This window comes from Eretmochelys imbricata, chromosome 14 (genome assembly GCF_965152235.1).
Source record: "Eretmochelys imbricata isolate rEreImb1 chromosome 14, rEreImb1.hap1, whole genome shotgun sequence".
Classification (NCBI taxonomy): domain Eukaryota; kingdom Metazoa; phylum Chordata; order Testudines; family Cheloniidae; genus Eretmochelys; species Eretmochelys imbricata.
Genome location: NC_135585.1, coordinates 12,247,589 through 12,271,134, shown reverse-complemented (window position 1 = coordinate 12,271,134; position 23,546 = coordinate 12,247,589). Strand labels below are relative to the sequence as shown.

General features: G+C 41.5%; 1 protein-coding gene across 1 annotated transcript in view; it reads right to left on the bottom strand.

Annotated features, from left to right (window-relative positions):
* The window catches only part of CA10 (carbonic anhydrase 10), a 331,719-nt gene that overhangs the window by 253,265 nt on the left and 54,908 nt on the right, over positions 1-23,546 (bottom strand). The window contains exon 2 of the mRNA XM_077834188.1: positions 22,649-22,723. Within this exon, the coding sequence (XP_077690314.1) occupies positions 22,649-22,723 (75 nt within the window). The remainder of the gene's footprint in view (positions 1-22,648; positions 22,724-23,546) is intronic.

Sequence of the window (23,546 nt, the reverse complement as noted above, 5' to 3'; positions counted from 1 at the left end):
AGTCATCAAGTCCCACCCCCCCCATGCTAATGTAAGCGAGGGATTAGTCCTGCTATTGTGGGGAATTTTCCTGGCTTCTGCACTACCCCGGTGAAGTGGGCTAGTGAAAGGATCCGAGTCCTTGCTCCCACTTCCTTTACCCAGTGGCCTCCCTGCCCTTGAGGACTCCCCTTCCACTCTCCTGTCTGGCAGAGTCCTCGTAACCCCAACAAGGCTGGGCCCAGGATTCCTGGGGGGCTCAACCCCCAACCCTGCTGTGGTCACCTAGGACAGGGGCTAGGGTGTCCCCACTCGGGGGTACTCTCTCTGCACTGGGCACTTCTCTGACCCACTGACCATTACATACAAGTTAAAGCAAATGCAAGTTATTTAATCAACCATTATTTTTAAAAAGAATAAGGAAAAATGGGAAAGGTTAAAGGAAACATCACCCCGCTCTGTGGCAGGGAACTTCACAGTGTCCCTGGAACGTGAGGGCAGTTCACAATCTGTTCCTTGTAAGTCCCAGGCTGCCTTCTCAGGCCCTGGCTGGGCTGCAGGGATGCTGAGGGGCTAGACACTTGCTCTGGTGGTGGCCACATGCTCTCAGGCTCTAAGTGGTAGGACCCTTCTTCCCAGTGTCGCCCCCGCCCTGTCGGGATTACGATCCAAGCCTGGCCTGCAGAGCCTCTTGGCTGAGGCGTCTCCCTGTGCTGGGCCCGCTGCCCAGGATCCCCCTCGCTCTCCCCAGCTGCTCACCGCACCCAGCTCCAGACTGCTCCAGCCCCAGCTCCACCACTCGGTCTCAGCACTGCTGCTGCTGCTCTGCCTCCAGCTCCCTGGGCTGCTTCTCTGGCCCCTCTGGCTCTGGTTGCTGCAGCTCTGCTCCCAGGACAGGGTCTGCTCTGCAGGCTGCTTCTGTGACTCTGCTCCCAGCCCTGACCTCCTTCATGGGCTGCTTTTCTGGTCCCTCTGGCTCTGGCTGCTGCAGCTCTGCTCCCAGGGCCTTATAGCTAGAAAGTCCTTTCTGATATCTAACCTAAATCTCCCATGCAGCAGATTAACTCTATTCCTTCTTTTTCTACCTTCAGTGGATATAGAAAACAATAGAATACTCTCCTCTTTATAACAGACTAACATATTTGAAGACTTTCAGCGAGACTTAGGACCAGATTTACAAAGGAGTTTAGGTGCCTAAACATGCAGATAGGTGCTCACTGGGATTTACAAAAGTGCCTATATCTCCGTTTAGGCACCTTTGTAAATCTATTCCTAAATCTCACTGAAAGTCAATGGCACTCAGGTTCCTAAGTCAGTTTTGAAAATGGGACTCGAGCACTTTTGAAAGTCTGACCTCAAATCACTTTAAATGAATTTGCTGAGGCAGGAAAAAAGTCCTGTTTACAAAGCTGATCCTGAATTAACGGTTTCCATTTGCATCATGACGTTATAAAGCCTGTGCTCTGAAGCGGCTGTAAATTACTCATCGAGTTCTGCAGACTCTACCATACACACAGAATACTCCTGCACTTTTTTTTTTAAACCACAAATGTACAAAGAATTACAGCCACAGCACATCCTTAAACAACTCCACTGGCTCTCCACTGATTTCAGAAACCATTTCAAGACTGCTCCTCAGATATTTAAAACCCTCCCCTTTATAGGCTTGTTCCCACTGACATCCTCTTATACATACAGATGTGTAAGAGTGGCAGAATCTGGACTTTTCTTACAAGGATTTGGTGGGCCAAATTTCAATTACACCAATGTAAATTCAGACTAACCCCATGTATTGTAATGGCTACCTTCGGGACACAACCATATATTTTGTCTTCCCTTTGTTGATGAACAAACCTACTGTTTTGCTGTTATCGGTCAAAAGCTCAGTCTTTTCTTCCTTTAAGCAACGTGGTGAACTAAACAGCACAATGTCACCAGTAAAAATGAAGTGATCCAATTGTGCCTTATCATTTGTCCATAAAATTCCTCAGTTGCCTTCTGTGGTCGTCTCATAACACAGTCAAAGACCTGTGCAAACAGTGGAGACATAACATACCCTTTCCTGACTCCAATTGTTTCTGTAAACCATTGGGTGGTGATGTCACCATCTCTGACTGCACATTTGGCATTAACACAGATCCTTGATTACTCTAAATATTCTTGCTTCTTTCTGTACTATGCCATAATTTCCCAAAGACGGTCTCTGTGCACACTGTCAAAAGCCTTCTAGAAATCTAAAGAAGTTAACAGAAGTGGTGCTTGCCACTCCACAGTCTGTTCTATAATATGTCTGAGAATAATATGGTCTGAACATAACTTAGTGGCCTAAAACCTGCTTGTTCCTCTCTAAATTGAAGATCTATTTGTTTCTTGACACATTCCAGGATTTTCCACATATATTTCCCCGGCACTGATTCCTCTCCACTTACTGCAGTTGGTAAGGTCATCCTTTTGTGATTTTACTATAAGGCCTTTCTTACACTGGGTTGACTTCTTTTCTTCATTCCATATTCTATGCAAAAAGAAAAGGAAGTCTGAAGGGCTGTTTCATCACTTGCTTTAAGCAGGTCACCAGTAACATTATCCTCTTCAGCTGCTTTCCCATTTTTTAAATTTACTGATGACTTTTCTAACTTCTTCCATTGTAATATCTCCTAAATCAATATCAATCTTTAGTGGTAGGTCTTCATCACATATTTCTAATATTTTGCTCAGGCATGGTCTATTTAAAACAACCGGAAAACATTCTCCTTTGTTCTTCTGTACTAAGAGTTTTTCCATTTGCATCTAATCGGCCCTCCAGCTGCATGCCATATTATGTCCAGGAAAGGTCCTCTCTCTTTTATAACCCCCATGAATGAGAAAGAACAGACCTTCTAACAAACCATCGGAAATCTAAACAGAATACCCGGAAGAGTCAGTAACAGTCATTTAGAACTACTATGCAATGTCTCCTATATATGAAAACTGAGTCAATGTGTGTTCAGTATGGGTTTGTCATGAACTGGCTCTGAGTCCCTGAGTAAGACACTCAGTTTTTTCGGCTTAATGAAGATCTCCATGTCCTCCAGACTTTGACAACAAAAATCTATAAGATGAAAAGAACTCTCACCTTTGTTAGATTAAATGTTCTGAATTTAAGACTTAGATCTCACTATTGTTTTAAATCAGCAAACCTTGGCCAGCCCCATCATAAAGTTACAGAGTAATTCAGATAAGTCCAATCTAGACACAGTCTAACCAATTAAAATACTACACCAAACTGCTACGGATTCCCAACCTACAAAGACTGGAGTCAGTCGTTTCTTTCCCTCCTATAACCTATCAGAAATGAGTGAGCTTGACCTCCGCCATTTCTCCTTCTGCATTAATGAATCATTTACTATTGAGCTATCCAATTTCCCCTCTGACATTTTCAAATATTCCCACAATTCTGAGTTGTCACATTCTTGCTACACAGTCAAGTTCATCCATTTTAGCTTGCATGGACTTGTTTTCTTTGAGAAGTGAATGTACAGTCAAAAAACGAAGGCCGATTCTCCAGAAGGACTATGTTTGTCCTTGTCTCTCACTAGTTTTGGAAAAGAATTCTGCCTTTGTATCAATTCTAGTTACAGTGCTAAGAAGAAAGCACAACCTTTTATGGACTAAATCCATGCTTGGCATCATATTTTAAAATGATGTAAATCTCGTTTCCCAGTCACGCGTCATAGCTGTACGCAGCCTTCACCACCACAGTCCCTTACGGCTAGACTCAAGTCTTTGGAAAGAAGACGGACGCTCGTTTTGGGGGCGTAATTCCTGCCCCAAACAGTCAGTTCACCCTTGGGAGCAATCACTTCCAAAGCAACCCAGAAGGTTGGGAGACAAGCTTTTAACATTGTCTGTTCTATTCAGGTTCATACATTCTTCTCTTCACCACAGTAGCTTTGTGGCTTCCAGCAGTACATTAAGAAACATGAGTAATATTTGCCATGTGTGGTTCATTATCTCTCTCATATGCTCCCCAGAGGAAGAGCTGTATGTGAAATGTTTTGTTTTGGTAGGGTGGTTATTTGGGGTTTGTTTTTTTTTTTTTTTTTTTGTGAGCTGCTATGGATTTATGAAAGAAAGGCAAGGTCAAAGGAGTGTGCCTTGCACTTGTCTGTTTAGGGCTTGCAGATATGCAGCCTCTCTCTCCTCCCTCTCAAATATCATTGATCTTTTATTACCTAGTTATCAGGATAATGCTGAAATTTCACTCAGAATCTTAACACCACTTTAATTTTTTCTACAGGCACATCAACACACACTATATATGAAACATTGTATAAAAGGAGCTAAAAAGTTCACAGACATCCATGACCTTATGTTACATTTTCAAACAAGCATCTTTCCAAGGCTTCAAATCCCTATTTGAAACAGTCCTTTGCTGTGAAGCCTATTGGCACAATGCAGCCCTTCCTGGAGCACCCTTCAACAGCAGGCTGTTGAATGATCGGGGTGCCTGCCTCAGTTTCCCATTCTGTTGGCCCATGGAAAATAGTCCACAAAGACTTTCCGAGTATATATCTTCCTTTGTGGGGACAATTTAATACAAAAGACAACCCTGTGCACATAAACAGCAAAGGTCCCACAACCATAATGCAGAATTCCCCCACAAGTCCAAACAGTACATTCAATCTTTAAGTCCATCAACACACCAGGCACAGCACCAGTATCTCTCACCATGCTCAGACTCCCCATGTCTCTACGCTCAACTCTCCAGCATGTCTCACCACACTTCACCCCCCTACTCTCAGGCCTCTCCAGCTCAAAGAGCCAGAAGCCATCCTACACTGCTGCTCTCTATCTTTAGCCCTCTCCAGCCTTTTCTTGTCCATAGCTCTCTTTCTCAGGAATGTCAGCAGGCTACCTCCTCAGTCTCCCAGCAGTGGCTCTGTGGCTCAGGAGGTCACAGGTTTCCTGACAATTCCTCCCTATTCCCAGGAAAGGCCTACAAAGCTTTCTGCTCTCAGCGGCTTCCCCCAGAGACCTCCTCTATTCCCCTCATCTCTGGCAGGTCTCACCTAATAATCTCCCGACTGATTACGGATACAGCCTAGGGTGCCCACTCTTAAAACCCAATTAGGAAGCAGCTGACAAGACACCGGGGCATGGGGCCCACTGCCACTTGAAGGGGCCAGTCACACCTATTAAAAGAACTTAACAGAGAGGCAGGTGTTGTGCTAAGACCACTGCCTATCATGCCACTCAATATTGTTTCCTTTTCTCCTTGTGTTCCTATATCTTTGTGTATATTTGTACTTAGAACATAAGCTTTTTGAGGCAGGGATGGTCTGTGTTCTGTGTTAACAGTTTCCTAGTATGCCTTGATGTACCCCACTTTAAAATGGGAATAGATCAAAAGCGCCTTAGGTAACTGTTGGTGTATAGCAGGGGCTAGCGCGGGATAAATTTGCACCCCAGCTTGCTACAAATTAAATGTTCGCGCAGACAAAGGGAGAGCAAAGGGATGCCATTCTGCAAATCAGTGGGCCCAGCAGATGGTCATTCTAAAGAAAGATTTCTGCATTCTGGGTCAGCATTGAACAACTTGCTGTGCGATCTGGTACAGTTTTGTGCACATTTCAACATTTGTCTCTCTTCACTGGCTCTCGCTATCTTGTAGGCTGTGTTATGTACATGCGCTTGTGAATTATTTGGACAGCTGTAGTTAACGATCTGTCACATTTCCCATTATGATTTTACACAGTTATTTTCAGGGCTTTCTGTCCTCGCTATAAAGCTGGTGACTGCTTGGTTTGGAAATACTTATGGAACTGTTGGTTTTATAAATACAAAAATGAAAAATATGAACAAATAAACCCACATTCTCTATTCAAAACCGAAAAAGTGACAATTTCAGCTAAATATTCTTGTCACTAGAAAAAACAACCAATATGCAGGGAGCTATCCCTTCCGGCCAAGTTGATAGTTTGACTGCAATGTAATTTACACCACTGGTCAGGTCAGCAGGTGGCTGCACTCAACAGTGAGGGTTTCTTTGCAGAAGATATTAAATCTCTCACGGACTGTGATTGTGCTGGCTCTTCTCACCAGATCACTGCAAACAGCAGGTGGCCGTAAGTAGCATAATGCAGTGACAGGGCAGAGATGATAGCTAAAATTACCAGAGTATTTCAATCACAGGTCAGTATGCAGATGCAATAAAGCTTCTCCTAAACAACAATTCCATTTACTTTTAAGCATAAAGAAGCATAGTAAATGCTGAGCATCCATTTTGTCCCAATACAATTATTAGAGCTGAGCGGAGAAGGTAATTTCCATTTCATTGAGGATCTGTTTTTGTACCCGATCAGAAATATAAATGATGAAATTCTCTGTGAAACAGAAATATAAAAGGAAAAAAGAAGAGTTTAAGGGGGAAAAACATTTTGTTTTGATCATTTCAAACCAAAATTCCACCTTGTGGACTGAAGAGTTGGGAACTGGAAGCCCCAACTGAATGAGGAGCCTCATAACTGGTGCTTCTAAGCACCTGGCTCCTCATCAGCCCACCAGGCATGCTACCTTGGAGCCTTGGACCCAACTTGGGTCCCCAACTGTGAGGCAAGTCTACCTGGAAGGTCACCCCAGCCCCTGGAGTCCTCAAGCCCCAGGACAGTCCACCGGGCAGGCTGCCCTGGAGCCAGACTCTCGAGAAGCCCAAGGTACTAAAGAGCCAGGCAAGTGAGCTGGTAGGAAACGAGAGATTTTGAAACCTGCCTGACAGGCTTGATTCTGCCAGAATCCTGTCTATTTTTCAAAAGGAACTTCATCAAAACTGAACCATCTCCAAGGAATGTTTCGTTTTAGAATCAGTGTAGACGCTTAGACTGTCGGTCCTTCATCAGTTGAGACTGAGCCAATCACAACACGTCTTCCAATCTTCTCTCGCTGTGGCCATCCTTCATCATGCTTGTCCATATCTCCTTGTTAGGAAGTTATCCCACCTCTTTGGAGGCCGACTGTGTGGCTGTTTCTGTTCTTGCGGATACCACTCAGATATAGCTGCGGTCCATCTGTTGTCACTGAGTGGGGCCGCATGTCCCACCCACCGCATTTTGCTGAGCCTGCTTTCAACAACAACGTCTTGCACTCCAGACTGCTGTCTAATTATTTCATTGGGGATGGGATCGTGGAGCGAAATGCCCAAAAATGTTCGTTCCATCGCCCTCTGTGTGACAGACAGTTGATGTTCAATCTTTGTCAGCGACCATGTTTCGCTGCCATGTAACATTGCTGGAAGCACCGTCAAGTTAAAAAGATTCGCACAAGTTGTTTTGCTGATCTTTCCTTGGAGAATGTCCTTGATGTCATTGAATGCGCGCCATCCAGCTTTTTTTTCTGCGTGACAGTTTGCCTTTCTGATCGTGGTGCATGTTGACTTCCTGGTCCAAATAAACATACTTATCAACCTCTTGGATCTGCTCTCCTCCAAGAGTTATTTGGGTTCTTTGCAGAATATCTGATCTCATCTATTTCATTTTCGACCAGTTCATTTTTAATACAACTTGACTATTTTTCGCGTTCAGTTCTTTAAGCATTCTCTCAAGCTGGACTGTATTTTCAGCTACCAGCACTATAGAATCAGCAACTTCCAACAAAAAACTTTGACAGAGCTTTTCTAACTAACTAACGATCATCATATTTAATTATATTTGAATTCAAAATTGACCTTTTAGACAGGTGCGTCCTCTTACAGGAAGATTTTCAAAAGTTACACTGAGAAATTTCAGGCTGTCAGGTCAATAGAGATCCAATTATGAAGGAATCTAAGTAAGCTATATGGTGATAAACCATAATTAAGTACTGTCACAAATCTGTCACAAGCCTGGTTTTCCTATGGCCAGGTTTCAGATACCTGCTGCCACCACTAAGCTTCTCACTTGGAAATATTAGCTCCTGTCCCACTGTCGTCTGATCCCTTGTTACAAGGAGCCTGACCCCAGAAGCAGAGACCCTAGATAGATATGGTAAATGCTCTTCAGAGGCTGCTCCACTCCAGACTCAATTACTGAATTTATAATTTACTATTTGAAATTAAAACCCATGAACGAACTCTGGTATGATTATCTGAAAGAGCCCACCATCCTTTTCAATCCTCATCTCATAAACCACACAGTCCGATGCTCTCCCATCTGGTCTCATCACCACTCTCTCAGCAGCCTGGGCCTTTATCACAGCTGATGGACCAGTTCCTAGAGGAACCTTTCTTGGTCACTGCAGCAAGCCTGGCACAAAGCACCTATAGTTACCAACTCTCCACTCTCTCCTCCAGCAGTCATCCTCCTCCAACTACTATAAAATGAACGTTCTAGGGTAGCAACATAATGGATCCTCGTGGAGTCCTTGGTTTCAAACTACTCTCTCACTCCCATCCACATATTTTACCTCCAAAATATCTCATACTTAACTTAATATAAACACAACATGTATCTATCATTCTCCAAAGGTACATATTCAGTAATAGCATTTTCAGGCTAGTTTTATATTTATATTTAAAAAAATCTAGTGCTCCATATTTGCAAAAGAAACCATAATGGGCTCTTACAAGAGTATGAGCATAATGTGTCATTTTGTCTTCATTTACGCAACAGTCTAATTTTCTTTTCTGTTTGGTCTGCTCCTCTGCATAACCCCCACCAAACTCAACTCCAATGACATTAAACGGTATGTGGCAGGCATAATAATAATACCTAACACTTATACAGTGCTTTTCATCAGCAGATCCCAACTGGAAGTCAGTATTGTCACTATTTATAGATAGGGAAATGGAGGCAGAGAGCACTGAAGTGACTTGCGCAAGGTTACCCAGCAAGCCAGTGGCAGAACTGGGAACAGAACTTAGGTCCCTGAGTCCCAGATCAGTGCTCCAACCACTAGACCATGCCTATACTTCACGGCACAAGAGCTCCCTCTCTCTCTCTGAGAGAAGAACATATGACTGCCCCATCAATTTTATCAGAGCATATTGAAGCTGAAGCTTAGTACCCCTTTTCCTACGCAGTCAGATCACCCCTTGAATGGTGGTCAGGAGAGTGCTCAGAACAGGCTGCATCCTCAATCCTCGTCAATCTTACAGGAACACCATTTGATTTGTTCAAGCTGTTCTAGATGTAGAAATCAGAATGGGCTTTTTGGTGTTGTTGCTAAGAGCTACCCAAACCTCAAATCCATGGGCCTTGCAGTAGGATGTTACTGGAAAATAAGAATGCTAGTCCTTGGTACTATTTGTCCATTGTTTCATCCAGCACTGTGGGGGAATTGAGACTCAAATTACAGTCTGAAATGCAAACTCACTTTATGGCACAGTATGTTATAGCACTGGGGAAGCAATTACTGCAGCCATCCATCTCCCACACAAAACTCTGAATCAAAAGGATAGAGGTGCCACAGCAGAGCACTGATCTCAGATAATTAATGTAAGAGCCAATATTCCAATAAAGTTCCATCCCACATGGAGAACTATGGCAGACGCCGTGACTGAAGTTCATTTTGGGTTATTAGCATAGAAAAGCTCGTTGGGCCTCCGAGACAAAACAGCTGAATCAAAGCGAGACACACCGATCTATGTAGCATTCCCTCGTGAGTAATTTGTCAGTACAAGTAGCTCAATAACAGAAGGCAAGCTGCATACTCTGCTCAGCAGTGTTCAAATTCCAGTCAAAATCTACTTTGGCCAAGTTTTAAAAATTCAGTTAATCTTCATGCTTTTGTTAAGGCGGTGAATTTGTTCTGCACTGTAACTCCACAAATCACATTGTTCAGCTCATACTATCAGTATCATTACAATGCTAATACATTGGAGCAGTCTCTCTAGATTTATGCTGGTGTAACTGAACTCAAAGAAGGAGGATGATCTGGTGGTTAAGACAGTGGATTGGGGCTCAGGGGACCTGAGTTCGGTTTGTGGCTCCACCACAGACATCCTTGTCTAACCTCAGCAAATCACTTGATTTCTCTTTGTTTCTGTTCTATGTGTGTACGATATGGATAACAACATGTCTCTACCTTCAAGAGCTGCTGTGAAGTCCTCAGATAATATAGAGGTAGCAAGGGATGGACTGGGACTTGCTCCACCTAAGAAGATTCTGTTCCATTTCACTTCCTGTCCCCCTTCTCCCACCAACAATGGTGTCTGCCTAATATGCGATCCCCCAGTAATCCTGCCAACACTGTATACATTAGCCAATTCCTAATTATTAATGACTCAATCCAGAGCCGATATTTCAACTTCTTTTTATCTGTAACAGCCTGATGAAGCAGGAGAGAGATTTTCTTGCATTTTTCCAGTTACATGCATAAGAACTGCTTCATCATCATAACCTAAAATAAAGGCTACAGAAAAAAACACCGAAAGATTCCCAGCAATACAGATTTATTTAATTTATTTATTTTAACACAAACCAGACCTTTACAGTTGCAGGTGATATCAGTGATAATAATCATGAGGTCACTACCTGCACACAGAAATGTATGAGTGATCCTGGCCTTTAAATGAAAACTTAAGGGGATGCATTCGTCTTGACATGATGACCCTTTTAAAGACCATACAGCAGGGCTTGTTGGCCTTTTACTCTTACCTGGGAGTTCCAACAGAGATGGCATAACATTTAAGAAATAAAAAGTGTAGCTATATTTGGAGAACACAATATTTGAAAGGGTCACGGCTAGAGAAAGAAATGTTTAGGATGACTGAAGAAAATGCTTCTGTCCCAGAGGCAGAGCTGAGACATGCATAATGGCCAACAAATGCTTGCAGTCAGCAAGGTCACTTTGCGGGTTAGATCCCGACTGCTCCACTCCCACATCTCCATCCACAGCAGCTGCAGAGGGGACATCCAGAATCCTGCATTCCTTGATCAAGTGGTGAGTGGATGGACGAACAGTCCCTTTGCTACTCATGGAATTAGACAACCTAAAGGGGATGAGGCCCCAGCCTCAGTCTCCCCCTCCTGCACAAGCTAGTGGTTTGGAGACAGTGAATGGGGGAGAACATTCTGTACCATGTTACCTGCCAGAACATACGACTCCTGTCAGAGTCACCAATGCACTCCCTGCAGGCATTGTACCTGCAGACGCCCTCTGCAAGCAGAATCCCTTCCAGAACTGTTGCACAGGTGCGGTATCCACAGGTCTGCTGCATCCCCTCAACTTTGCCTTTTACAGCTACACTATACCCTCTTTTAGTGCTAAATGGAGCTAGTTTATCAGCAATGTGGGGTGAGAAGAGTAAGAATTACTTCTTTCTAAATATGAACCTTATTCACCATTATAATCATTTCACACACACTGTTTAAAAAGTACAGAACATCCAGAGAAGATCAGTTCTGTGACCCTGCCTATAAATACGAGTCCTCAGCCTGGAACACCACGGTATCCTCAAAGGTGCACGTGCCAAACAATGGGGAAGCTTACAATGATCAAAAGATTCTGCTGAAAGGATGGTGCATAGTGAGCTATTTACAACATGTAACAGCCATTTGACTGAGATAATGTGACCACGCACCTGCATTCCCCCATGAACACACACACAATCTTTTTGTGCGTCATCTACACTTCCTGTTATTACTCCCCTTTTATACAAAACTTTCTCCTCTCTACCCCCTGCACCTCTGGGGTTAGGACACCACTCTAAAGCAGCGAGAGCAACTGCAGCATAATAGTGTACCCCAAAAGAGTCCAGCTGGGAGCTCAGCTAGGAAGCCGCCTTATTCTAAAAACTGATGCCGGGTGCATAGGAGGCCACAGCTGCCATAGGCATCCCACTATTGGCAGCCGCCTCTGTACAATGGCCGGGGGGAGACTACAGAGCTAATGCAGGGATTGATGCTCTGAAAAAGTTGCGTGGGGGACTCTTTCACGGTAGTATAAAGCTAGCTGGACACTGAGTAGCGGGAGCAAGAAGATCCACAGTGCTAGGGGAGGAGCTGGAAGCCATTGCAGAGGTAGAGAAGCAGGGGAAGAAAAATAAGTATCCTAATAGCTAGCACTGAATCAAAAAGTAGCACTATATAACACACTAGTAAAGTCTGTGCTGCCATCTCTCTCTAGTGGGTAGTCAATATAAAAGGAAACAGCCGAGTAATCCTGGCAGCTAACAGGACTATCCCTTTATCCAAGTGGTCTGTGCTTCTAAATTTTAATAATGTGCATGAAAGTTGGGGGTTCAGTGCTGCTGACAATCCATGGTGAGGAGTGTTACACAAGCATTTAAGATAAAAAAGGCTGGATTATAAATTTTGCTGAAGTTTTAAGTATTGCTGACTAGCAAAAAATAACCCAAACAGCCAGTTACAGTCTGATGTAAAATATATCTTCTACCATGCAGGGCTCGTTTACACAGTAGTCAGTGACAACATGCTTGTGAGATGGTTGAAATGCCTGTAGTGCTACTGTGTTTGGCAGCGACTTGCAGTTAGACCGGGTTATGTCTTCTGAGTGGTTTTTTAAACATGCAAATCCTATTTCTTACAAGTGTGATTTCCCTTTTAAAAATCAGTTCTGACATTGCTGTTTCCACCACTACTGTAATTGCTAGACAATATTATAGAAAAAAAATATCAAGGGTTGCTGTCCTACGGCTACAAAACAGAAGTTCATCATAGTGAAGGCAAAATTTTCAAGCCCACAGCTAGGCCTCTGTGCTCTAAAAATGTGATCCAGTAAGTCTCTAAAGGAATAAAAGCAGCTGCTCCTTTCCCACAGCTCCCCCTACCACCTGATCTACATCAACACATGTGAAGAGATTACAAACCTGCGCAGTAAAGGAGGTCTGCTGTACTAGCTACACAGCTTGCAAAGAACATCATATCATGCATTACAACAGCATGTTCTTTGCATGTAATAATCACTCACCAGAGAAGCCAGCTTCCTTTATATTTATGCAAATATTGAACTTTACTCCACTTTTGGGTAAAGGTGCTATAGGACAAGCAGCTTTTCAGACAAGTGAAAGGAGAATCCTCAGTAACTCTTTCAACATTTAATATGGCATTTATGGTTTCCTACCAAATCAATACTTTTGCAGTCATACAAAGCAATCAAGCGGACTATGGCGTAAAGCATTATGTCACAATAAAATAGGAGGAAATTTTGACATGGACTTTCTTTTTATTAACTCAGCAGAGAAGAGTCCTAAAGCAGAAAAATCTATTGTGATTCTGATCCCAAACATTCTGCGTTTACACCAGCAACTTCAGTCTAAGTCTGTGTAAATGCTAAATTAAACTACATCAAAGTAAATCACTGATTTACATCTGCAAACTGCTGAGCACCTTTAACTCCCACCGAGCCAGTTAAATTAATCTACCAGGATCAGGCCCCAGTAGCTCAGAATCTGTCTGCAAGTCAGGAAGCTAATCTTGCTACCAGAGAAATTGCCTTTCTGATCCCATGTACTATTGTGATTGCTCACATCAGGTGAGACTTTTCTACTGCATTTGAATCCTTGACAACAGCAAGTAGTGCTCTTGATGAGGGTCCCTGGGTTATAGCACTCATTCTCCCCCACCCCTGCCAGCTGTCTACTATAGCCTGAATTTGCGACTTTTTAAGGAAAAATTAAGCGTGTTTTATTTTAAATATTCACTCCATTTTGTAGGTTCATTTCTAGCAAATCTCCTCCAGACCTCTTCACTCTGCAAAGCATCCCAGTGGGTTTCTGTTGACAGTCTACAAGAAAGAAAAATGCACTATGTTGATTGCTTTAGGCTTTAATTAAGAAATCACTCAACTCAGAGTAAAATTATTCTCATTTCAGGCTCACTTCTCAGCAATGAATATTTAGCTCCACTTTTAAATCTTAAAACACTGATGAGAGGCTTGAATATAGGCTAACACTTAGAGTTGTCTGTATCTGATTGCTTTTAAAAAGGGGGGGGGGGGGACTGAACTGATAAGGAATAAGACTTACAGATTTATCTTTTCAATATAATTGTCTGTTTTTTCCAGACATGATCTTGCATTCTTTATGGTCTTCAGTAGGAGATCTGCCTAATAACTGTAACACTGAGTCCGACTTCATTGTCAATTGAAATAAAACACAGATAGCACAAATAGTAGGCAGCAGATTACTTTGGGGATACCTCAAAAGGTCAGGCTCATTATAAAAAATGTTCTCCTATTATTGAGTTATATTCCCATCTGTTTGTTAAATCACACATTTAGATTTATATTTTAAAGACATAAATATAGAAAACAACTTCAAATAGTCACATATGTTCAAAATCCTTTATGTGGTGTGCTGAAAGCAATGGACAGAGTTAATATTAAAATATACTTCTCTCTGTATTGCAGTGTACTGTGGTTACCAGGTCTATCACCAGTTTGCTATGTGATGTTGGGTAAGTCACTTAACCTCTCTGTGCCTTAGGTATCCATCTCTGAAATGGGTATACCTCCCTCATAACAGTATTGTGGGGCTTAGACAGAAAAGGTCAAAACCTATAGTCCTTGCTATGTGAAAAATACCACCATCTGATTCAGAATTAGTTCACTGACCCGCATACAACTCAGTTTAGTTAGATGATGTATTAATCATGTATGTGGCCCGAAATGCATCCCATACAACAGCACTTTCTCATGCATGTACAAAAGTGAATTTAAAATGAGAAACAGGCCTTGAACAAACCCTCAGATCCAAACAGCTCCCAAATTTGGGAAAGTTTAGGTGTAAATCTGACGTTTGTAGGGGACCCTCATCTGTGTGCAGGTCGAATAAAATCTCTGTGTCTGGACATTTTATGAAAGGTTTGTTCCCAGTTCCCAATCCTGCAGGATCTTATCACTTGAGTCTCACAAAGGGCAATCGGATGGCTCACACAAAGAGGACTGCATTTTGGCATCCTTGATTAAGATCTGAATTTTTGGTTCGGCTTTCTAGGAAGATATAACACAGGTACCTTCATATCTAAACCTGTAACATGCCCCCTCACACCTAATTTCCATTCCCCTTCAAAAGTCTCCTGTTCCGTACTGCTCTGAAATAAGCAATTGTGCTCATAATTCTTTTGAAAATGGGTGGCTGATTTTTCACTTATTACAAGTGTGCAATTATCTCTGTGTGAATTATTTTCTTTTTAAAACAAATGAGCTTGGATTTCCTCCCCAGTCCTGTTTGTGTCTGAAGAATTAGTTACAAAAAACCCCACAAACTTTTGCTGTAAAATTCACTTCCTCCAAGCTGCCTTTAAGCGACAAGCAAAACTGAAAGATTATTTATACATATTACCCAAAGCACCGATCAATAAGTGAATGATTTCCAGAAATTGTACTGCATCACACAGTGTTCCATTACACCAGCTTCTAAAAAATAGGGCTATTAGTGTTCCACTAAAGAATTATATATATAAAGTAGCAGTCAGGATGATTAATTCTTCCAAACTTCTCAGTCTTGTTAATTCTCAAGAGCATGTGCAGATTATTTCAAACACCACTGTTGATCAGAGAGCACGTGTTTGTACTGACAACAAATGCATGAGAAAGTGCAACACTCTCCACTTCTTGAAGGCTTCAATTCAAGACTGGATGTCTTTCTGGCAGATATGCTATCGCCAAACACAAGCAGGCTCATCACATGACAAGTAGATGGAATTCTATGGCCTGCGTTATGCAGGTGGTCAAACTAGATGATCTAATGGTTGCTTCTGGCAATGAAATGCAGCCTTCAGAGAACAAGCCAGCACAAGGCATAAGCACCATGTTCACCCTTTCAGAAAGTGTGTGGGGTGTTCAATTAGTTCAATTAGTATTTTGGTTCAATTAGTGAAGACAAGACTTAAGTGTGACATGGGCCTCAAGTTAGACTTTGATACAGGGTTTCACACATCTCTATAAAGACATTCACTGGCAACTCAAGAATACTGTAAAATAAAGTTTCCAAAGGTGAAATCAGGAACTCTTGGACTGACTGTCTCAACGCAGAACACATGGATGTACCAGGAAGGTTGTAGGTTAGGCTTTGGAAACTTCGCCCAGGACTAACCATTTTTAATCTTCTCCTGGGAAATAGCTACCAACTTTGTGCTTATGCACCTCGTCCTCTCTGAGTATCTCAAAGTGCTTCACAAACATTAGTGATTTAAATCTCACCATTTCCACCGCGAGACAGGTAACCAATATCCCTTTCACAGATGGGAAGCTGAAGCATGAAGAAAACTTCTCCAAGAGAAACAGAGTAAGTCTGTGGCACAGTGAAGAGAAAGACCCAGACCTTCCGACTCCCTGTCTTGTGTTTTAACCACCAGATGTTTGCTCTATGCAGAAATGACTCAGGAATAAGGGTTGGTGAACATTCTATTTGCAGAAGAATATGCAAGGCTCAATTGTTGTGCAATACCAGAGTCCACAGCAGAGAACAGTCAGGAGTCCCAACACTCCAATAAGGGCTCCAATGGGACACTATACCTCAGGCAAGCACTATGCCACCAAGAGCCAACAAGACACATGCCCAATGTTCCACATTTGGATTGGCTGTAGCAACAGGCCATAGTTCTACCACCTTTCGGGAATCTAGTACCAGTGCTGGCATTACCCTTGAGCAATCCTCACTCCCTTCTATAGTAAAGCAAAGGTCAAAAGTAAGTTTGCTCAAGTTATTTCTACCATCAGTAATCAACATGAATGGATACCTTCTTTAGCTGGATACCTTCTGAAGCCTGTGTGAGGTCGTATACTGAATTAACATCCCAACCAATGGTGAACCAGTCTGGGTTTTATGCTTGCACCAGGAGACAGAGAGCCAAAAAAATAGCCTCTGATCTCTACAAATAATTAATAAAGGGAAGTATCTGATACACACTTTCCCTCTTTGTGGACTATCCTAATCACATGTAACCTACAGATATCTGGTCGATATTTCTACTTAAGTTATTGCAGCTAGAAATTCCAATCAAGAATGATAGTCTGGTCTGATTGCTTCTTGGAGAAGTCTGAAAAAAGAACTGCAGTCTGCACTGCCTTCTGTGCTGTCTTGTAAATAAAGAAAATTAATTCTCCAATAATTCAATGAAGAACAAGGTATCTTGAAGTGGCTCAAAAAACCACTCTGACTCTACTGCATCCATCAACCCTATTACAAAGAAAAAGCCCCAGGGCCTTATTTTGCAGCCCTTGTACAACAAAAACTCCCACAGAATTTCCCCCTACCCCCAATTTAGCATAATTCTCACAAAAGAGACCAGATATATTGGTTGCTATTAAAAAGTCAACACTTTATTAGTGACCATGAAGTGGAACCTAAGAAATGATGGTTGCTCCATATTGTAATTCCAGAGGAAAACAGTGGTGTTTCAGATCTCACTGTACAGCCACTGGCTTTTTTAATGGCAGTCATTGCACCTGAATGAGGTGTTACATGTAGGAAATCCGTTCTTAGTAAAATCCAGAATACTCCCAAATCCAATTTTCAAATTAGGGGTAACACCCCAAAATTCCACTTTAAAGTTTCCCCACATGGCCAATTACAATCCCACCTGGCCTGTTTGCTGATGGTGAGCACTGTTTATTTGATGATGGTGCTACTGAGTAGTAAATGACCTGTAGCTCAAATTTGCAAAACTAACCATCAGAACAGCTCTATAAACAAACAGGCTTTCAGGTTTTCCCACTATCACCATCATATAAAGGAGATGTGTGAGCTCATAGTCCTAACCCAGTGTTCTATATAAATACTGTTTACAAACGAATATCAATTTATGAATGAAGCAACTAAAGTTGTAGACACAACTATTGATATGTGTTGGCTCAAACAGATAGTGTTTTTAAATGAATGCACTATGGAGAAATCCACAATTTTTACATGTCTCAACTCCAAACCAGAGAACGTATCCCCTGTCACCAGGACCAATTAGAAATGCCCAGATTTCTGTTTTGCTATTTTTCTTTAACATGAATTTATTCCTGAAAAAACAAAAAAATCAGATGATATAATTCTAGACTATGACTAAGCGTGTGCACTGGCAACAGGTATCTGCCCATAGTGTATTTGCTTTCACCGATATTTTGAAGAGCAGCTGCACTTTCATGAGCACAAGAACAGTTACTGTCATTCTCACCTCTACAGATGCCCCTTCTCTGAAAAGGTTGCTTGTTGACCAAATTTTCCTTTCAAATCAAGAGGGGGGAAAAGAAGTGTCTCATTACCAAGTGATCTGAAGTGAAGTCTTCAAGACTCACACAAACAAATTAACTAGCTTTTCCTAAAGATCTCATTTGACACACACAGTATAATAGCAACAGACTTGGCGCAGTTTGGTGTTAAATGTAATGGCACATTCATAAACCCGTGTTGCCCCCCAAACTGTAGTACAGTATAAGAAAGGAAAAGTGTAAGCAAAGCTCACTGGTAGGCAGTTATGTGGACTTTTCCCTATATATATATATATATAAAATTACACACACACACACACACACACATTATATATAGATATATAGGTAACAGTGGTCCTGAACAGTGCGTTCAAGCAGAGTGTAACTCTAGAGAGGAAGCAATGGAGAAACTGGCAACTGAAGGAGATAATATTTTTTTATGGATCTAGCTCCTTTAAAAAGGAAAAAAAAACTGACAAACGTTCTGACTTATTTGAATGCATTACCCTCTTTTCCAGAAGGGACTAGATCCTGGATTCCCCAGCAAAGTCGATGTCCATCTGTCTTCTAGATATCTAATATATTTATATGACCCCCATTTCTGTATTATCTGAGTTCCTTATAGTCATAAGTGCATTTATCCTCACAACACCTCTGTGAGGTAGGAGTGCTATTCTCCCCATTGCACAGATGGAGAAGTTGAGGCGTGGAGAGATTAAGTGACTTGCCCTAGGTCACAGAGGAAGACTGTGGCAGAGCAGGGTCTTGAACCCAGGTCTCCCTTGTGCTAGACTAGTTCCCTAACCACTATGCAACATAACTCTGCAGAGAATCCTCCTACTGGAGGAACAGCACTAGTGCTATTAGTACAGCCCTCATAATCTAATAGAAGCTGCAACACAAGGCAGGGATTTTGGCAAGTGGATCATCACAATCACAACCCATAGTCACTGAAGCTGTGGCTCGTCCTTCCACAAACCCTTTCACACAGTGCTGTGAGAAAGCTGCAGTGGAGACCAAAGTGAGCAGACATACACCATACACCACACACATAGGGTAGCATAAAGGTTCTGCTGTGCTTAGGGCCTTCTGGAGCTGGAATGAAGGAGGTGGGGCAGGATTTGCTTCAAAGATATTCATTAGAGTTTCTGCTAAACCAAAATTGCTGGTGCTATTTTAGTGCTGTGGAACTAGTTCATAATGGCAGCAAAACCAAAACAAACTGTCCACATCAAACAATATTTATTATCATGTGTGTGTTTACAGAAAACTTATGTTACAAAGTTTTCTTTGCATTCCTGACTCTTTCCAGCATGTAACATCAATCAAAAATGCGTAACGTGGATTATGATGCAAATACCCCAGGCATAAAGAAAAAATGTCTCCTCCCCTTTTCCATTCTTGCACCTTCTTTAAAGTTGAATGTACGTTCGTTCTTGAATTAAGTTAAATTTCAGAGCATTTCTCGCTTTCTATTTTGTTTGCTTTATTTTAAATCCCAACAGATTTTTAGTTTTTAGAAAGGGGTGGAGGAAAAAAGAGGCGCCTTCTGTGGGATGGTCTGTAACCCTCTGAAGCAACACCAAAAATGGACTATAAAATATGGTTCAATTTTAAGAAGTACTCACCAAAGATAAAACTGTGTAAGAGCTGGAGCATGAATGCGGACTATCTACTGTACTAAAACAGGGCCCTATTTTAACACATCTGAAACAGAATATCACACTGAAAGATTTATGACCAGAATATTCTAACTTGGGTGTTTTATGTTAGTCTCCTAAACGCACATTTAGGTCCCTAAACAGATATCAGAGGCAAAATTTTTCAGTGCTGAGCATGTCTGAAAATCAGGCCTCTAATTTCAATTCAGTCACCTAAATATGCGTTTAAAAAGCCCATCTTTAGACATCAACATTTGAAATCATGGACATAATTATTTGGAGCTCTCTGACTGATGTCTTCATTAGCTGGCTGATAATAAATACAGTATGTGACAAAGTATGATCCATGGTAACATTTTAAAGAGATACTAAGTCACAGAGCAGCCTAAATCCCCCATGTTCAAAAGCCATTTAGACACTTATGAGCCTCAATCCCACTGAAAATCCATGGGATTTAAGCTCTCGAGTCACTTGGAAAAATGGAACTTGGACACATTTGAAATTTTGATTTTTTCTGGAACCCCCAATAAGATTTTGCAGCATTGAGGTGTCAAGTTTCAGGAAGAAACCTGGCAGTCTTTCCATAACCAGTGCACTTAAGTGATCTGTGCTGCTTTACTTTCCCATGTGCTATTTCAATGAGCCATTAAACGTAACAGTTCATATTTGTCTCTCTAGGCCACATTTATTTTTTCTGATGACACATTCTAGGTTAAGTTCAATATTCAACATTTTTTGAATATTTAGGGGATTTGTTAAATAGGCCAAGACCTCCAGACGGAGGTCTCTCTCCATGCTGTTCTGGCAGCTCTTACCTCTTTTTGTCTCCAGCTATGACCATCTCCTCCTGATTCGGCTCTGGGTATTTGGAAGGCTCTCTGGATTAGATATTTTGAGCTCTTAAAGACTGAAACCTCACCAGTATGTAACAGCATTATTTGGCTTCAGAACAAACTGGTTTCTTTACATGAATTAGTTTATTAGCAATTAAACTATTTCAACTCAGAGAAGCTAAACTGGAATGCTTAGAAAGTACAGAATGGCAGAGTCTCATTCTTAACAATTTCCACATATGTATTGGGAAGAGAACCATCCTACAATCTATTATGGACCTGGTATGCAATCTGCATTGTAGGGAACGCCAAGTTGACATTCCCTGCTGAATACAGGTTGTTATAACTTCCAAGTTGTTTTCCACTACTGACCTTAGCATCTGAGTATGCATAACAATATAGTTCAAGGTACTTGACAGTCCAGAAAAAACTTCCAAGAACTCCGAGAAGTTGCTTTACACCACATCAGTATATAATTAGGTTTAAAGTCCGCAGATGCTGCTCTTTGTGTGGTGCATGGATTTCATAACCAGAAATCCCTGGTTTAATAGGTTTGGTTTCATTTATACTATCACTTATATCAAGATAACTTAGCACCCTTGGGATGTTATTTTTAATCTGATCCTCAAACCATAGCTGTTGCCATAACAATGGAGAAATCTGATGCCTGATCAAGAAGAAGAAAAAAAGAAAAAAAACCCACCTTGCACTACGTGAGATTTTCTAGCTCTCTGAGAAAAAGCTGTAGGTGGAAGTTTTGATACTATGATGGTGTCATAAAACACTGTCCCTGCTGTGACCTGATTCCATCAGAAAAATGTGGGCAGACATATATTTCAATCATATTTAAAAAAAAAACACAGACAGACCGACACTTAAAATAAATAAGTAACAATAATGGTAACAGCTCGCATTTTAGCCACCTACCTCATACCTTCGTCCACAGTGATAGCGGGAGATTAAAGAACTGAACCATAATGAACACCCCTACTCCATGAACCATTTATCTTACCCTACTATTAAGTCTCCAGTCCTGCTGAATTAACAATTACAGAAGCAGCACATATATCAGACTGTTCCATCAGTAGCATCATTAGTTAAGTGCCAGTCATTACAAGGAGTTTTAGCTGTTTCGAGGTAAACATTTCCCGAGGTTGTTGCATCAAATACAGGTTAAAATGGTCACACTTGCTAACAGAGATAAATCCTGCAATTTTCACTCTTCCCACCCACCTTTTATCATGCACACGTCAACCACTGAACAGCCCACAACATGTCATTTGTATTTCTACATATATAACAAAGTTAGGAGAAAGAAAAATTCTCATCTTTAAGCTTAAACTACTTACAGTATCTTACCACTGGGGCCTCCACTGAAGCCTTATCCCATTATTCTGACTACACTGCACCTTTGTGTTTCTGGGTTACTTTTATGTTTTGCTTATACCTGGACTCAGCTGGTTCGAATTTTACTTTTGTCTATATTCCCAAGGTGCTACTTGCTTATATCCATCTAGCCTGTTTTACACTCACATTGATTGTTTAATAACTAAATGTAATCTCTTGGCAGAACTGCCTTACTCCAGTAAGGGCTGCAGCTCCACATTCCTTTTCCACATTGTTCTTTTTTTACTGAAATAAACGACACTTGCATAATAAAATACTGGACGCTTACATGTTAGGGTGATGTTTTCCACACTTTGCCTTTGTTAGTTTATTATTAGGTGTGTAGAAATTGCTTTGCCTAACAGAGTCTTGTATCCATAAGCTAAATTCAACCAATTTACAGTCAGACTTACCAGTCCCCTCTTTTCTTCACAAGTAACTGAATGTGAAGTTTTGGAACAGTAACATGAGAACAGACACCAGCAAGAGATAACAATGGCATCAGTAACTGTGCATCTTCTGCTGAAGAAGAGAGCAATGTTCTTCAGCAGATGCACCAATAAAACCTTTACATCATTCACTCTAATGCGCTGGTGTGTACAGATGTATTTGTCCACAGTGCAATGTAAAAACAAAACCATATATTAAAAGCTAGGACTGTAAAACTGCACTTACCTGGAACAAAGCTTCCCTGGACCACCTCTTTATAGGCCCACCAGCCCTCATGGATTTTTGGTGAATTCTGTTGAGCTGGAAGGAAACAACCAAAGAAACCATAAAACATTAAGAAAACCTCAATGCTACAAGGTTTCAGAGTAGCAGCCGTGTTAGTCTGTATTTGCAAAAAGAAAAGGAGTACTTGTGGCACCTTAGAGACTAACCAATTTATTTGAGCATAAGCTTTTGTGAGCTACAGCTCACTTCATCGGCTTATGCTCAAATAAATTGATTAGTCTCTAAGGTGCCACACGTCCTCCTTTTCTTTTTTCAATAATACAAGCAATTTCAAAACTCTCAAAAACAACAAATCTGTCATGACCTAAGACGTCACAGCAGTCATTACGTTGCATACGATGGACGCTCAGAACTTCCTGGCAGCAATGGAGCTGAAACTCCGATTGTCCTGTGCAGATCCCTACTGCCTCAGCTAACAGAGGACCTCTGTTAGCAATATTGAGTCTGTCACACACAACTGAGCAGTTCTGAATCCACATCCACCAGAGAACATTGGCGTGACTGAATTTTATATATACACACACATCCACGCTACTGTATTTAGTTCATTACAATATTACATCTTAAAGAATTTGAAAGTACTTCACACACGTGTATTGCTTCATACAGAACCACCAAAATTCAGCCTCTTCTGGGCTGGAGGGAAGCAACGTGTGGAGGGGAATGGAACACTGCATTGCACAATGGACAACTATGGGTCAAGAAAAATTATTAAAGAATGGCCCATTTTCTCTGTATAGCTATGTCTCTTATGTTCAGAATCTTCCAGGACTTTTCAGTTAATCATTCTGAGAAGCATTATACCATTTGAAACACAGTTTTCACATGTTCATAGCAC